This window comes from Thunnus maccoyii, chromosome 19, assembly GCF_910596095.1.
Source record: "Thunnus maccoyii chromosome 19, fThuMac1.1, whole genome shotgun sequence".
NCBI classification, from domain to species: Eukaryota; Metazoa; Chordata; class Actinopteri; order Scombriformes; family Scombridae; genus Thunnus; species Thunnus maccoyii.
Window position 1 is genome coordinate 12,984,901 of NC_056551.1, and position 17,701 is coordinate 13,002,601.

General features: G+C 39.7%; 2 protein-coding genes across 6 annotated transcripts in view; both read right to left on the reverse strand.

Annotated features, from left to right (window-relative positions):
* The window catches only part of LOC121885184 (rab GTPase-activating protein 1), an 80,271-nt gene that overhangs the window by 19,566 nt on the left and 43,004 nt on the right, over window positions 1-17,701 (reverse strand). For 4 of the 5 annotated variants that reach the window (XM_042394380.1, XM_042394377.1, XM_042394378.1 and 1 more), the window contains 2 exons: window positions 2,982-3,095; window positions 324-398 (listed from right to left, as the gene is read on the reverse strand). In XM_042394380.1, coding sequence (XP_042250314.1) covers window positions 324-398; window positions 2,982-3,095 — 189 coding nt within the window. Of the gene's footprint in view, window positions 1-323; window positions 399-2,981; window positions 3,096-8,450; window positions 8,972-17,701 lie in introns of those variants that run through there. The other variant, XM_042394382.1, reaches the window with a different exon arrangement.
* Window positions 8,992-14,611, reverse strand: LOC121885185 (probable G-protein coupled receptor 21). The gene has a single exon (XM_042394383.1). It carries the CDS (start codon window positions 13,853-13,855, stop codon window positions 12,617-12,619), a length of 1,239 nt encoding a protein of 412 aa, XP_042250317.1. The 5' UTR covers window positions 13,856-14,611; the 3' UTR covers window positions 8,992-12,616.

Below are 17,701 nucleotides of genomic sequence, written 5' to 3' on the forward strand. Positions count from 1 at the left end.
TCAAGGGTGGCAGATGAACAGATGAACACAGACATATTATACATTATTTATACATTTAAAATATCAGTATCCCACAGTTCCCTCCTTCCATTTGAAATCTTTCTCAAACTGCATTCGTTGTGCAGTAACAGTACAACATACCTACTGTCTCCTGAACTCAATATACAGACAAGACATTAAAAATAAGCCAGAGCAATCCTCCAGCATTGCAGGACATCAAAAAGATACTGATGTTAAATGAAAACAAAACAGTCCTTCCCAGTGCTAGAGATTGTTTGAAAAGCTAAGAATTTTTGCTGGACCCTGCTGATATGAGAACTCACGTGCAGCAGCAGCACAGCAGCCAAGAAAGATTGTCCCTGGCAGTAGCCAATCTCCTCATCGTACACAGAGTACGCCTGGGGGAGAAGACAAACAGACACACACAGACAGACACATAAAATTACTGAATACGTTTTACAGTAAATGCAAAAAAATTTGACGATGGAAATTAAATGATGATGAAATAATAGTAAAAATAGAAAACTCCAAGGTGCTGCTCGTCCAACTATTACAATGAGTAATAGATGTTGGTACAAATGTTGCCATCACCTTGCAACTTAAGCCTGAGACAGATTCAGACTGAGGGTTTTAAAGCTACCTTAATCTGTATTTATGATATCAACACGGAGTCAAATGACGCAATATAATTTGGAAAAGAGATGAAGAACCTGCAGGAGCTGAAGTAAAAAAAAAGTGATGAGTGATTTGAAGAAGGAAAAAACCTTAGGAGTTGGCAAACTGGATCAGGGGCAGAACATCAATAAATAGTGAACAGGTACAGACGAAGATCAAGCTCCACTAGAAGCATAATACAGCTTTAAATTTGACAGAAGAAATTGAGAAATACTTTGAGGATTTGAGAAACAGCACACTGCCATTGTCATATTAAACAAATAAAACTTGTTTAAATATTTAGTTTTTGAAACCACAGCAGACTGGCTGAAACGCGTAGGCGTGTTTTCCACTATGACTAAGTAGCCATGAAGTATTAAAGGCTTTTTTAAATTTATTACCCTCTTGAGTGCCTCTGATCTTTTCAATAACTCTACCACAGCAGACATGTTTGGTTACTGGGCACTTAAGTTACGTGGTACAAGCTGTTGGGAATAATTTCTGGTCGTTTGTCCTCTCCTTCTTAGAAATCTCAAGTTGTTGAAGTGCATGCTGATGATAAAAAACATTTGACTGTATTTTAAAGTGCTCCAATATTGGCAGTAAAATAGCAGTGATGGAAGATAGAGAAGAAGGAAAGAGGTAGATGTTAGTGAGTGATAGAGACTGATAAAGAGACAAACATAAAGGGAAAAGTTGGAGAGAGATGTTGGTACAAAGGAAGTGGAGTAGATATGAGGTGAGTGAACAAGGGAGAGAGTTTGGAAAAGGGCTGTAGTGGCCTACTGAGCTACAAACACAAATAATGAGTCGAGACAGACAGACAAAGTGTGGATCAATCCACACACAGAGGAAAGGGAGGGCCAACTGAATTATTCAAACACACCTGAGGAGGTGCTTGTCTGGTAAGAGATGGATGCCCTCACCTGAGTTATACATAATGAATGAAATGAAAATGGGGGGAAAAAAAAAACAAAACTGTGGAAACACTTCAGCCAGACCAATCATGTGGGATTATGGAGCTATAGGTTGAAATGTGTGTGTGTGTTTCTCACACTGCATGCACGTGTCATGAGAAGGAGAGCGCCTCCACTTCACGATCGATAAGTATTTTGCGACAAGTTGCAAATATCCGCGTATACAGTCTATGTATGCAGCAGGACTGATTATAGTAGAGTCAAGTGTGTGTGTTTGTGTGTGTGTGTGTGTGTGTGTGTGTGTGTTCGATTAGAAACTTATTTGGCTTTTCTAGACAGGCAGTGACTGTTATGAACTCACTGAACCACCCAGAAACAGAGTGGCTGTTCAGGTAATTAAAGAACCTTTTCCCTTTAGCTCTGCTCTACAAACACTGTTGTCAGATTTACTGTAAAGCAAGTCATTAACACAGTAATTACACGGTTTTCCAAGGAAACATATGATTCAATTTCACGTGCAGATTATATCCAAGTGGTTCTAGCAATGAACATTGTTAGGAAAACAAAGCTGTTGTTTATGTCTCACCTGCTTAAATAATTCCAATTACAGTACAGGTTTCTAAATACACTGTCATCCATCTGTAATCATGAGCTAATAAATGCATGTCTGGGCCACATTGTCTATAATAAATGTCTATAATAATAAAAAATTAATTCCAAAGTTAAGCAAATGTTAATATAAGGGTTCAGCAGTTTGAGTTTGACAAATCAAGTCTCTTTCTTCCAAATTTGCAGTCTTTTTAGTACAAAATTCACCCTTTGTGTTACTGTCTGTTAAAGCACAAAAAGGGGAATTTTACACTGAAAAGACTGTAGATTTGGAAGATAGTAACTGATTTGTTCATCGCAAACTGCTGAAACCTCATATTAGCAGTAGCTGAACTTAAGAATACATTTTTACATAGAATGATCATCACTCTCACTGAAATCCTCTTTGCGTCCAGTAGGGACAGGAGGAATTACTACAATGACCAAGTGTTGAGTATTGTTTTAAGACATACTTAAAAAAGTATCATGTTTACCAATATTTTCCTGATGTGTTTTGTGTACATTTTCACTTCATGCCAATTCCATAAACTGCTGCCCTATAAAGTTGGAAAAGCAACTGTCTAAAACAGAAGATCCAGAAGATATCCATCTGTCACAAAGTTTTAATGCAGGCAATGAGGAAGAGAGCAGAGACCAGACTCAATGTTTCTGCAGTTGCTCTACAGAAAGTTTTACACCTCTGTTGCTTTTTGCACTGTGCTGATCCATTATTATGATCGACTAGCTTCATATCGCCCTGTAGTGACTTCAAAGATAAATTAATTTCAACAACTCTTGCATGTTTGTGTGTGTGTGTCCCACCTTGCAGATCTTATAGAGGGAGTCTTGTCCATCTCCTCCAGTGTCTTTGAAGTAGTCATGAGCTGGGAATGTCCTGTTAATGTCCCTGGTGATGGCACTGTCCTGAGGGGATTCCTAAAGGTGAGACGAAGGAGAGGAAAGAGGTCAAGGAGAGTGAAAAGAAGTAAATGGATGTGATAGAGAGAGAGATTCTGTCACTTAAGAATCCACAAGATGTTTTTTATTAAATTACTACTACAAAAAAAAATTCCACACAGGCCCAGCAGTGGTCAGTGTTTTTCATTATGCGGTGGCCGCGCACACTGCTGAGATTTACAGTAAGGGGCAGGATGAATAACTGGTGGCACACAGTGTTCTCTTCATCAGTACAGACAGTACACAGCTTATCTGTCCATTTCACATCTGATTTTAATCAAGTTTAGAAGATGATCGTTCTTGTGTTGCCAAAGCTGAGGCATACATGATAATAATAATAATACATAATATATAATATATCCAACTAACAATTATTACTGACAGACTGTAAACAATAAAAAACAGACCAAATACATCATGTAATAGAAAACACAGAGAGATTGATACTATTTATCATCTTGATTCCACATACTGTACAAGAGTGCAAACAACATACTGACAAAATTTGCCAGTAACGGGACTAAGAGTTCAATGTCTAAAATCAAGTCACTGTGAAATACAATTTACTTGTGGCATGTTGCACATTAACTCCTTGTACTCTGTACTGAGAAAATCTCTGATGCAAAGTCCTACAGCAGAGTGCTGTCAACAAGGAGGCGATTTTAGAGAAAAATAAGCACACTGAAGCAGGCTTATAAAAGGATATTTGGCTTTCTAAACACACCTGCTACATCATCAATGTACAATGTAACAGAGTAAATAAACTCTAAGACCTTTTGTCTGTGGACAGATTGATATCTAGGACAGAATACAAGAGATAAGTGAAGAACGAAAAAAAAATTCTGAACAAAAAAAGTGTTTTCAGCCCTTAACTTTAATGGACGGAGGCTGTTGTTTGGCTGTGCATGTGTACTCTTTTTGGCAGGAAGAAAAATACTAAATATATGAGGACATTACGTCAGACGATGCCTATACTGTGACAGAGAGCACAGGCAGAAATATACACACTGTACACAAACAGAGGCGTGACCACAAGCCCACCCTATACATAAACATGCCCGGGGCAACACACTTCTCTGGGATATCCCTCTACTGTGATGACAGAGCACCGCACAGTGGAAATACTGTACCACACACACACACACACATATACATACAGATCAGTAAATACTCCAGACTAGAGTCTAAACCAGCCTTGCTTTTCAAATATTAATCACCCCTCATTTCATTATTGACAATCAGTGTATTTGGAAACAAACAGCCTCTAAATAAATAATGTTACTCCCACCTTGGCCATTACATGACAAATCAAATACACATTTTGAGGTATCTTCTTGCAGTATATGGAGGTGAAGCGGCTCTGGAGTTGGGACATTATGTCGGGTGATGTAATGAGAAAAATGGGGCACTCATTTAGTTTTCTGGGCAGAAACCTGTCGTGGCATTCTCTGAAGCCTGTCGCTGTGACCCTGCTCTCACACGCACAGTGGATAATGAGACAGAGCGGAGAGGGGTTGCCGTTCAGTCAGCGGTAAGGAACAATAATGCCTTGCTAAGTTCGTGCTGAATGAACAAATTAATGTGATACTCCGTTGATCCCTGTAGAAAAATATTTCCATTACACATTGGAAAAGTCAGAAAGTAGTTTTTCCAGAATACCGTGCCTTGCTCAAAGGCACTTTTGTGGGACTGAAGCTTACCACTGATCTTAAATACTTGAAATCCCTACTTGTGAAACTATCTTGAAACCCTACGGTCAAAGTAGATGTAAATAAAAAGCATATACCTCAGAAAATCCATTAATTTAAATTACCAATACCAACACATTTCTCTTGTTCACTTTGTAGCTAATTATACCCTCCCTCTCTCTCTGTGTTACCCATCAAGTCCCTCCCTCTTTTTTTTTTCCAAGGGTTCTGATTCAACTTCCACAGAGGAAGAGAGTGAAACAAAAATAATGCAAGTATAAGAAGAAATGCAGGAAGAAAGGAATACTAAAACAAAGTGAGCTAATGGGGATCAGAGGCCAACAACAGTGGGCTTTTTTTTTAAAGTCCATTCCACAACTTCCACCACACCCTGTGAGACACGGCTACTGTATGTTTCCCTGTGTGTGCGTGTGTGTAAGTGCAGCCAACTTGACTACATGCTCCAGAAATGTTGATTGTTAAGAGTAATGTTGGCCAGAGTAGGCTCTGTCCCTAGGTTGTCATACTGTTGGTGTTTTATACTAACAGCACCTCTAAACATCTAAAATATCCCACCCAGTGATCATTTTTCAAACATATATATTGATCTGTCCTGTTGTTTCTATGGAGAGCCTTTCTAATATAAATTCTGTACAACTTCTAAATTATAATGTAATTGAATTTTTAATACAGTCTGAATTGCATATTCTGTCCTTCCTGGCTGGCTACGTTACTTTCACTACTCACACTTTCACCACAATGCGCATCGATAAAGTTTAACTAGGTTGAACTTAAGCCCCAAGGGCATCGAGCTGGATAAAACGGTGCAAACAGGCACTTCAGAAATGTTTTAATTTCACAGCAAAAGACACTGGTATTGATAGGTTTTACAGTGCAGGGGTGGAGATACTGTGTCCAGTGTGAAGGGCCCATTACACTGGGCTACAGTCTCTCAGTGAATGATAAGGATCCATGTTTATACAAGCACCACTTAGCCATACTTATCTCGAGTGCTGAGAGCATGTACAAAGACCTCTAACATAATGGCCAATTAGCTTCCTCTCTGTCTGTCTGTCTGTTCAGTAAAAGAGAGGTTTGGAATGAGGGTAGCGTGAGAGGGGAGAGAAAACATATCCAGTGTCTCATAGTGCTGGACGGAAGTGTGAGAGTGAGTTAAAGCGATGAAAAGAAGGCCAGAGAGAGAGGAGAGGTGACTATAAATTGTTGGTTGCTTCATAAAGACCTGTGGCTGTGGTCAACCTGGATTGAGTCAACGTACTCATTTGTTTTCTTGTTGAGTTTGATGAGAAGGTGAATACCACCCCAGGGATTAACTGCTCTATGCCTGAAATCAGGCATGGTGCCTGGGAACTTTGAGCCCTGCTACTCTCATGTCTGCGTGTTGAGTGTGGAGCTAGAGCTAGGAGGTGATTAGCTTATCTTAGCATAAAAACTGGAAGCAGGGGGAAACAGCTAGCTTGGCAAAAATATGCCTACCAGCACCTCTAAAGTTCACAAATTTACATATTAAGTTGTGGTTAATGTGTTAATGTTATTGTTAACTGGTGAGCGAGCGTTAGAGGTGCTGGTAGACATATTTTTGAATTTTGGACAGAGCCAGCCTAGCCATTTCCCCACGCTTTAAAAAATTTACGCTAAGCTAAGTTAAGCTAACTACATCCTGGCTCTAACTCTATACTTAAAACTCATACATGAGAGTGGTATCAATCTTTTTATCCACCTCTCAGCAAGAAAGCAAATATACATATTTCCCAAGTTTTTGAACTATTCCTTTAATAGCTTGACCAAGATATTGCTAAATAGATAATTTCCAGAGAGGCTTAGAAACTTTGAGGATAGCTCTGAAAAATATGACCCCTACTTTCAACATAATGGCTCATCTTATGCGCCACAAACTGTACAGTTTTATTTGTTGAGTGTTTCCTCCAACATTATTGAGTTATATGACACATCTTAAAGGGACATGCTGCAAATTACAGTTGAAAACTGTAACAAGAATGTTCAAAATACCGTTGAATAGTTGCAAGCCAACAGTCTCTCCTCTTGTCAAATGTTTCCTCTATTCTGATTACAATTAATGGCAAAAAGACATAGGTATGACAACCACAGTCTGCAACAGCTACTGTACATATTATTCATGCTCACTGGTTTGTTTCTGTTAAAATGTCCTTAAAAACACTGTGGATGTATTGTAACATTCATTCTACTGTCAGTGACAAGTAACTGCCTGAATGGAAGCCAAGGAACAAAACATATCCTTCTCATAGACGTACAAAAAGTCTTCACTGGGGGTGAGTAAAAAAACAGCAGAGCTACAGTGTGTGTGTATGTCGAAGGCTAGGAATAAAGTACCAGAGTAGGGCTTCCGTGGGAAGGCTGAGTAGCTAGACTTCTATTGTTTATGTCCCTGATTTTCTGAGTCAACACAATAGCTGACATGTCATTCTGTTATTCTTTCTCTGCTCCTAAAGGACCCTGCTGAGATGCCAAGAGAACATGTGGTGATATTTATCAAGCTTGATATAAATTTTACTCCACCACAAAAACAACCCAGAGTGCTACACTTTAATCATTATCCTGGATTCAAGTTTAAATTAGAGAGGAAATAGTAAATGTGACAGTAAATTTAGAAAAGAGATCTTTATAGTCAAGACAAATGCTTTCTAAATAGTTAGTAGAGCCTTGACTTATGATATTATCACAAATGTAGAAGAAGTAGACGTGCTAGCTGCAATTTTTAATTGCTTTTTTAATAAAACAAATACTTGTTAAGTTAATTCAAACATTCTGTCTGTTCTAAAACTACAGTCAACAGAGCACATGCTCTTCCCGTTGCACTGTTTCCTCACCTTAGCGTCATCTGTCATTAAATGTTAATCATCTGTCTCTTGCCCTACTTTTTGTGCCATTTGTGCACTGCTACACTGCTTCAGAGACAGGAAAGCAGGCAAAATATGTACTTAATCACGATCAAAATAGGGGCAACAGAGAGAAGGAGAAGTCATATAAATCATACGTACTACATATACTGCCAATACTACAATAACCTGCATTGTCTCATGGTATTTTTTTTTCCAATCATTTAATAGTTGAGTCCACTTATTCTGCTCACTGCAGCTTGGCCAACATGCAAATTCAGCAGATCAATTGCTTGCACAAATATGTTGCCTGTGTGTTACAGTCCAATGAAGCATCTTACCACAGCAACAATTTATATTTATCTGTAACAATCTACAGTGAAGTATTTATGATTTGGCAAATGACGGATAATTCTAAGTGAATGTAAGCTATTTCTTTTCTTATCAACTGCACTACTTGATCTTTCGGCCAGCAGTATGTACCCACCTCACTTAATATAAGCCGTGTGCAAAAGAGCTATTTTTTTCTTTCTTTCTGCAGAACTTGTGATATTTGTCACAAATAATACAGAATGTGTGCTAATCGGTAGTGATTACAGATGGCATTTAACCTGTGGCAGGGTAGAGAAACTGAAAATAAAAAGGACAGACGTGTACTCTCTTGCTTTCTCTCTCTCGCGCACACACACACACACACACACACACATTATCTTAAACATCTATGTCTCTATTTGTAGCAAAGCAATTAGTTCAAGGATGTTCAAATACACTGAGATAACATTACATTTATTTGCACAGTACAGATACACAATGTGTACATCTTACAATACCATATAGGTTTGTCACCTACAAAGCATCATGTAATGAAAAATGTCTTATTGGTCACAGAGACTCACTTTCACGGACAGAAAAATTAAACATGTTTGACCATTTACATCATCCCAACATTCTCCATCTATAAAAGCATATGTCTTACAAAAACCTTATTACAAATTCAACACACTCGACGTATGAAATAGGACATGGTTTGTCGGGATCTAATAGGGAAATGGCTTCATTTTCTCAACCTGTAACTTACAAATGGCCCATTGTTCACTGGGAGCAATTTTCAGCGTTCGTAGTGGACAAAAACACATGCGGAGAGAAATTCCTGCATCTTTTGGGAAGTTTCCACACAAAGGTTTTGTTACAGTGGTCAGTCTCAGTCTTAATGTGATAATAATTGGCTCCTCAGAACAGCTGGGTCATGAGTCAGCCATCAGCAGGGGTCTGGTGTGGCCTATTTAGCCTTACATAAACACAAAGACAAAGATCCAATACAGATTCAAAGACAGATAAAGAGAATACCACTGCATGTATGTGTGTGTGTGTTTGTGTGTTAAAGTGCACTATTAGACTGAGGTTGTACTGTCTATTCTGTGTACTGTACACTCTCTACTCTAAGGTATAATGGCCAACCAGTATCCAGGTGATATGAAATAATTTTGTTGTTGATTAAAAAACTGTTTTTCTTCAGTGAGAAAGCAATATGTTCAAGATAAAAATTCTCCTGCGTCAATATGGATTTTATAGGTCATTTTTTAACTAAGGCCCCAATTTCATGTTTTCTGTATCTGGATAAAATCCTGTAACAGTTAATACACTTATTTATACCGAGCCACATATACAGTATGTGACTTAATTAGCTACATAAGGTCTCTGCTTGATCCCAAGACAGATACACATCTGGGTAGTCACAGTCTAGTCGAGTGGTGGTGCATTTAAACCTCTTTGAAGTAGCAGCAACCCACCACCTAATATTTCCATATAATTTAAATGACATATAAATGTCCCAAAACACTTTGCACTAAATCTGACAAATCTGAGGAATTGTATCATTAACTGGGAAATAATATCTTGTTAGTGGGGTTTTAGTGGAGAACTTTAAACCTCAAATTCAAAGTCATCACTCTTTCCAAGCTTAAAAAAATTGTTTACAGTAGAAACACCTCAATAAAAACTGTCAAATGAAAAATGCATTTTCATAAAGACAACTTCAATCATTTCAATAGGTAAGCATGCTGCTAAACCTACTCATTTATCATTTCACAAGAGAATAGACAGAAACTGAGTAAATTTACAAAAATAAATTTGTGTAGTTTGACAATCAGACATTCAATACGCCATTTCTCTACACTGACAATTGTTCAGAGAGTGGAACAAAAGAAGAAATATTTGGCAATGCTTCACAAATGACAGACAAAATATTTAAAAGACAACATGTGAATCTATCTACCACCAATGTACACCATACTCACACTCACAAAAACACAATATACTCAAGGGAAGTGATGTCACGCTAATAAAGCAATGAAAGGTGATAACTTTGTTAGCACCCTTGCTAGAACACGCTAAACAGTCCAATTCAGTAAGCGGTCAAATCCGAACATACCTGCACACACTCATACACACCAATTATCATATGTGAGCAAACATTTGCAAATGTACACACTCAAACAAATACATGCAAAAGGAATAACAGCTTTGAGTCATGTGTTTCGCTCCTCCTTATTTTCACTCTTACATAACAGAGGAACAAGGATTGCAAAGTATGAATTGTATGAGCGGAATTAACAGTTACATTTTTGAATTACTTAAAATACACACAAAATGGGGTTTGGGTTATTCCTCGCTGAATGTGGAATCAATCGCCCAAGGCTGGCTGATGTATATTTTCATCTCTGCACATGCATACAATTGCCAGTTCTCTCTAAAAACAGTTGCATGTCTATAAACAGAGCCCTCCCTAATTGTTAGAGGAAAATACTTTCCTGACTGATCATTTTCATTTGTGTATCAAGGCAACAATATATCGCTGTATACTTAGAAACAGTCATATTCATGCACACTAGGCATCACTGAGCCAACACAGTGCAGTGGACCAACACAAACTTTGTGTAAAACCCACTTGCATATTACTAAATCTTCATATATTAGATATTTAGAAAAAAATATCATAAACCGAGAATATCTGTTGAACTTTCTTTGGTACATTAGATTAGGTATATAAAGCTAGAGTATCTGCACCTAAATAAACTGAGTCCCAGTAGCATGAGTCTCTGTGGATCAGAATATAGATCATTATTAACAACCTCTGAGTTTATGACACAGTATGTACACTTGGATCCATTCGGCTTATTATTGGTCTTGATTAGTTTCTATTAAATATCAAGTTTGAGTGAAAAGGACCCACAAAGAGACACATGGGGACAAGACGATGGAAACAGACTACAAAATGTGCATGCACATAGACGTGCGCACACACACACACACACACACACAAGCAAAAGTAACGCCTGGGGAGTTGAGGGGTCAAAATCGCTTCATGGTGCCACACAGAGGTTAGCCTGCTGGCAGAGAGAATGGGCTATTTGTCTGTTCTGTTTACGTGTGGTCCTCCCGTGATGGTGTGTGTGTGTTTGTGTGTCTGCAGCTCTGTGCATGCCCTAGTCCCCGAATGCAGGCAGAATAATACACAATACAGCATACACTAGTAGGTTTTACTAGTTTGTAAGTAACACAATAATTACTTGCAAGAACATGTAAATGTGAAATTTCCACAATCACACATTTACAGCTTCTCATTAGATGTTTGCTGTCAGCCAATCGCAAAGACAAGGTGCAAGGGTCACAGTTAAAGGGTCATTCATCTAATTGTTTAACATTTTTACCTTTAGTCAAAAAAAAAAAATCAACCCAATGATGTACCAACAATCAGTGTACAATAACATCTAAAAATACATCCTGTCTTGGTCTCGCTTTGCCTTGGACAGTTATGGAATAAGTTCAGTTACATAATCCAAACAATAAAGGTGCAACGAAAGTGACAAAAATTCATTACAAGAGAAATTGATTAAAAATAATTGTGGCTTTTTGTCAGGTTAACAGTCGTACACCAAAGCATCTCATGGCATATATTACAAACAGCGGGCTCAATGATTAAACCCACTGACTTTATGTCTTATACAACAACTTGGATCAATAAATAATCTAAAATTCAAAGTTCATCTATAGATGTCTTGTGCAGACAAGCAATAATCAGTTCAGTCTATGCAAAGAAACTATAAAATGACAAATTAGGTCTAAACCTACATCATTTCCTTTTCACTGAGTAAGCTCAATCAATCAGTCAAATCATTCAGTCATTTAATATACTAAAAGACACAACAGATACACAATACACACATACTATTGCATCACTTTTAGTATGTAAATACAGATGGGGTTAGAGCACATGACACATACTTAAAGAGCTTGCTATTGGCAGTTCACCTCTGAACTACATTACAAAAACACAGCAGTCAACTGTATTCATTTCTTCTTTTTTGCATTCAACACATACTGTGCTGATAATCTGGCAACAAACAAAGGTCACATTGTTTCACATACTGCACTTACAGCTTTTCGTAACAGTTTTCTTCATGACTGTACTCAATTCTTAGATTTTGTTATTTTGGCAAAATAAGTTAAGGATTCGCTTCCCGTTAAAGAAAACTGATAAGATAAAAATCTACAACCTCAAAAGAGTTCACTTCTCCAAGGATTTTCAGACACCTTTTTCTGCTTTGAACCCCCCTTCCATCCCTCACCGCTGTCCATACACAATAGGCTGGGTTTCCTGACCATTTTAAAACACCTTCTAGGGCTATTCAGGCCTTTTTTATCCTTCAGTGCTTCGCTCTTGACTCCTTTCCTCTGTCTTTGCCAGCTGTGGCATGTGCAGAGAGGACGCCTGTGTAACCTCCAAATGCGACAGAAACAGCAGTGGCAGATCGACGCCTCCTTCCATCACTTTACAGAACATTTAATCTTACAGAGGAGACATTTTACTGCAATCAGGCATCAGGCATCTTTTCAAAAGTTCAAATGCCAATTTGGCACAAGGGTGTGTGTACTACACATGACATGTGGTGCCAATTCCTATTTCCCCATGGCCATATCCATACCCTGGCCCTGCACATCCCTTTTCAACAGAACCAAGGAAAGCTTTTTTGGTGTTCCTAACCCCAAAGCCACTGCCACTGCGCTGTAAACAGAAAGAGCAGAGGCGTTTGAGGCCCTTCCTGAAGGCAGAGTTGGAGAGGCTGTAGATGAGACAGTTACAGAAGCTGTTGCTGATGGCCAGCCATGTGGTGAGAAACGACGCTGCTGGGTGGTGATAGATCCCTCCACTTTCCAACAGAAAGTAGAGGATGTAGGGCAACCAGAGGATATAAAACACGCTGGTAATGCGGAACAATACCATAGCATAACGTTTGTCTGGGTATGTTGATGTGGGCTGCTGATACTGTGGTTGGTGGTGTAGAGGTTTTTGTTGAGACAAGTGGGGCAACTGTCCTTGCTCTACCGCACTGTTGTCCTTGACCATAGATCCCACTGTCATTCCTGGACCCTGCAGCTGTTGGGGTCGGTAACGCGCGTGGCGCTCACTGATCTCCCGGGTGTGCTGTCGGCAGATCTTGAAGATATTGGCGTAGGTGAAGCAGACGGTGAGCGCAGCTGGGGCATAGAGCAGCGCAACGATAAAGGTTGTGAAAGCCGGACGAGTCCTCCACTCAACTGCGCACCACTCTACCACATCACCGTGGTAACCAGGTTTCCCCCATCCAAGGAAAGATGGTAGAAACACCAGAGCAGAGTACAACCATATTAGAGCAATGCAGCAGCGCACTCGACAGGGTGTTACTAAGGACGCATAAGTCAATGGTCGTGTGATGGCGATGTAGCGGTCCACACTCACACATGCTAACGATGCCATTGAAACTGACTTCAAAACAGATACCATGTACCCGAACACCTGGCAGGTGAGTTTGGGGTCGAGGCCCTGGAGGTGATGGAGGAGGGACAGGGAAGGGAAGAGGCAGCTGACCCCCACCAGCAGATCAGCATATGCCATAGTCTGGATGAAAGCACTAGTGGTGTGCTGGCTAAGCAAAGGAGCACAGTGAAACACGAAAATCACCACGAGGTTACCAGAAATAATGAGAACAGTGAGGAGAAGTATGATAGAGACCTCAAGGAGGCAGGTGCTGAAAATCTGGGAATAGCCTATCTCAAGCAGGCAAAAGGGAGCAGAGAAGTTTGACGGGTCAGCAGAGCTCTGGTTCAGTGGATCCAAGGAGGAATTCATCATCTCGGGCAGGAATACGTGTCTGAGGGGCCCTTCAAGGGTACGGTGAACCCAAGGACTATTTTGTCAGGTAGGTGGCTGGTTGTGAGACTAGCTGTGTGGTTTCAGTCCAAACGAAAAGCTCCGTGCTGCGGCTCCATGATGAGACTGCCACCATCTGCCATTTCAAATGCAGGAGGGATGGAAAGGACGGAGAAAGGTGAGGAAGCAGCCTGGGTTTGTCCTCGGTGTGGGGTGGTGTAGTTTTACACAAATATACAAAACCACCAGGATACACACACCTGCAAACAGATTAACACACAAAAAGAAATGTGTGTAATCCTCTTCTTCTTTTTTTTCCAGTAAAGCAAACTTCCCAGCTGAAGGCACAGAAAGGGGAAAAAAGAAAGAAATGACTTTGTTTAAAGAAATTCCAGTCCAATCTATGCTTGAAATGCCTTCGCTCCCTATAAAGTCAGAGATGGCTTCAACATCTGCTGCAGCTGCAGAAGGCACAGACAGAGAGCTCCCTCTTATCTGTTTACAGTCCACAGAGTCACAAACACAGCTTCCAGTGAAGATACATTATTGTGAAATGCGCTGCATACATAAATTGAGGGAAGGAGACATTAAGGATAATTTCTCCTCTTGATTCTTTCCTCTTGTACCACTTCTGTCCTGCTTCTCTTTCCTGTTTCCTCTTCTTTTTCCTCCTTCTTTCTGGCTGCTCCTTTACCCTCTTTTCACCACACTTCCATGTCCGCTTGCTCTTGTCTCAGTTTCTGTCTGCTCCTTCGCAGTAGGATCACAGCAGACTGCCGGGAGCTGAAAGGATGAAGGCAGTGCGCGGGGGTGACTGATGTTTAAAACGCGCACACACATACAAAACACACCTCAGCTGTTATTTCTATCCAGAAGAGCAGCAACTATGTCTGGAGTGAAAATGAGGTAGGCAGGCATACCGATGCTAGGAGAAACCCCTGTGTTCATTTATCCTCCTTTGCTGTCTCTCTCTCTCACTCTCTCACCCCCTCTGCCTCTCTCTCTACAGAAACAGCGGCACAGAGGCCCCTCCCCTTCCCAGTGGCTCCAGCCAATGATCGACTGCGAGGGCACGAGGCTGCCTCCTTCCCCACCCTCTCAACCCTCCCCATGTTGTCTGTGCCAGTGTTTCTCATACGCACTCCAAGACTCAAAACTACTGATGCACACTGTTAAAATTAGCAATATTCAATGTTAACTCAGCTTTTGTAAAATTAACTTTTGACTGTTAACATCTCTGCACTGCAGCCTCTCACCATATTACCAAAAGATAAGACATGTTGACCTATAGTATAAGAATGTAGACATTGTCACTCCACAGTGCAGAAAAGTTTTTGTATTTGTTTTAGTGAAACAATGACCTCATACATGAGTGCAGTTTACAGGAAACATTGCTATTATTAATCTAAATGTAAACCAAGGACATACAGTGCAATAGGAACTACTATTGTGCTGAATGCTGCTCAAAGGTTGACACAGAGACACAGGCAGGGCGGAACTTCACCAGACTGTTTAAAGCGCCGCTCTTTAACAGACAGTCTTTCATTTCTAGATAAAGAATCCATTAAGTTGGATCTGTTAAATTTTCTCTACTTGCATGTTTATTAGGGCGATTTTACAGCCTCTGATTTTTTCATGCTGGTACTCTGTACATGGAATAAAACTTAATGACATAAATCAATTTTTACAAGTTTCATCATTTCTATATGTGTAATCTAATAATAATCTGCAGAAACATAACGGCCTAAGAGAGTGAGACACAGATTTAAATACATGAAAGCACAGCACAAATAATTGAATTTGCGCTCCTAGCTTGTGTGTAATTAGCAGCTGATTCACTAACGCAGCAAGAAATATGAAATTAGCAGCTCGGTTTTGCCTTTTAGGTGCATTCTGCAAGTGAAGAAGAGCTTGAAAGGCGCAATTCAGTGGTGGAAGTTCAGCAACTTCAGATAAGAAATAAAAAGGGGTTTTTTTTTAGTGATGCTAAAATTAACATTTTCTAAGGTCTTGCTCAAAGTTATATTTATAGAGATGCCTCTACAGCTAATGCAGAAGATTAAAAATGAAATGTCATAAAAATAAACATAAGATTACTGAAAAAAACATGCCACTGCGATGTAAATATACTATCTCCATGGCGCATTAGTCTAGTTCAAGTTAATGAACTCACTGCCTCAACAACAAGAACAAATACAAAGATTTATTAATACTGTAGTAAATCATACTGCTGCCATTACATAAAATATCTGTATTAGCCTGAATCCAACCTGAAAATAAATTCTATTGCTAGGGTTAACTGTGATTTTGTTTTGTAATAAATAATTGCTACTGTACTTAAGGCATTTCTACCAAAACTTGTGGATGGCTGCTGGAGTATCATGTGGAAATGTTGTGATCAAAAACATTACAGAGGACCTTTTCCTGACTTGTCTAATTATAGCAGGAAAGTCACGGTGGAAATGTTAACAATAATAATAATAACAATAATAATAATAATACCATTCATACGATATGAATATGTTGGTAAAATAACATCACATTCAAAAATGCACACATGCTCGCAGACACAGTACTAGTGCCTTTTACAATGTAAACATTGTCTAACAATGGTACTTATGTAATGTATAATTACACAAATGGCCTACTTTCCTTAAGGGTCTTTTTAGATACTGAATTTTTTTGTTGTTGTTTTCTGTCTAACCTTGCAATTCTTTGTGTCTCTGATAGAGCAAGATAGAAAGTGAAAGAGACAGCAACATATGGACACATAAAAACTACAGTACTAAGAGGCGACGGATTTCCCCCCAAAATTCCCCAACATTTTCAGACTGAATGTAAACTTTTCATGTCCTCTTTAAGCTGTGAGAGGAGAATGTTTGTGTTTGAACTGTAACTTTGTCTATTTGGCCTGAGAGTCTAACACAGATATGCACCTGCTCCTGATTTTGCATGCATCAGCAGACGCTGCACCTCCACTTAGCGTGAGAGTTGCTTTGCCACAGTCAGCTATACCCAGGTAGCATGACCTCATGTGACATTTTTTAATCTCCCTCCAAGCAATATTAAGAGCCAGCTTTTTTGTTGCAAGGGTTTAAAGGGCTGGTTAGGATTCAGTTTAAAGCCTTTTTCTTAAACAGGTTAGCCCTGGCAAGTCCCATTCAGCCGTGCACTGAAGAGTCTACTGAATCTCTGCTACAATAATTAGCAACTGAGTTATTTTTAGATTATATGATGTTATGATTACATTAAATTACTCAGAATCCTGCACTAAAATTAGAAACTTCACAGTGTAGTAATCACTGTCAGATTTAGTGCTGCATGGTCTACATCCTCCTCCTAATGACTTTCTGAAGACTGCAGAGTTTGTCTCGTGCAGGGCAATTTGGTGTAGCGTGATGGAGACCTAAACATACCCTCCCACACACACATACACACACACAAACACACACCACCCTGCACCTTTCTCCCCCGCAATCCAGACACACTCCCGTGCTTTCACGCACCTCCTCTGCTCACCACACGAGGAGCTAAAAATAGATGACAGTACGACGAAAAGGGTTGGAAGAGGAAGAACGGGAGGAAGAACGGGAGGAAAAGGAGGAGGAAGGGAGTCCAAGGAAACAGAGCTCATCAAAGATTAGAGGAGGAATAGACGAGGAGAGAAAGAAAAACAAGATACCCAGGACAAAACAGAAAGAAGAAAAGAGAGTGGTGAAAATGAGGAGGGAGAAAGAGCGTGATGTCCTGTCACCTGGTTGCCGAGCTGAGCCCAACTCAGTCCTTTTAGCTGTCTAACTTATGCTTCGTCACAGCTTGGCAACCTCT

Excerpts from the sequence above, each read along its gene's own strand:
- LOC121885185 (XM_042394383.1), bottom strand. The coding sequence starts at position 13,855 with ATGATGAATTCCTCCTTGGATCCACTGAACCAGAGCTCTGCTGACCCG.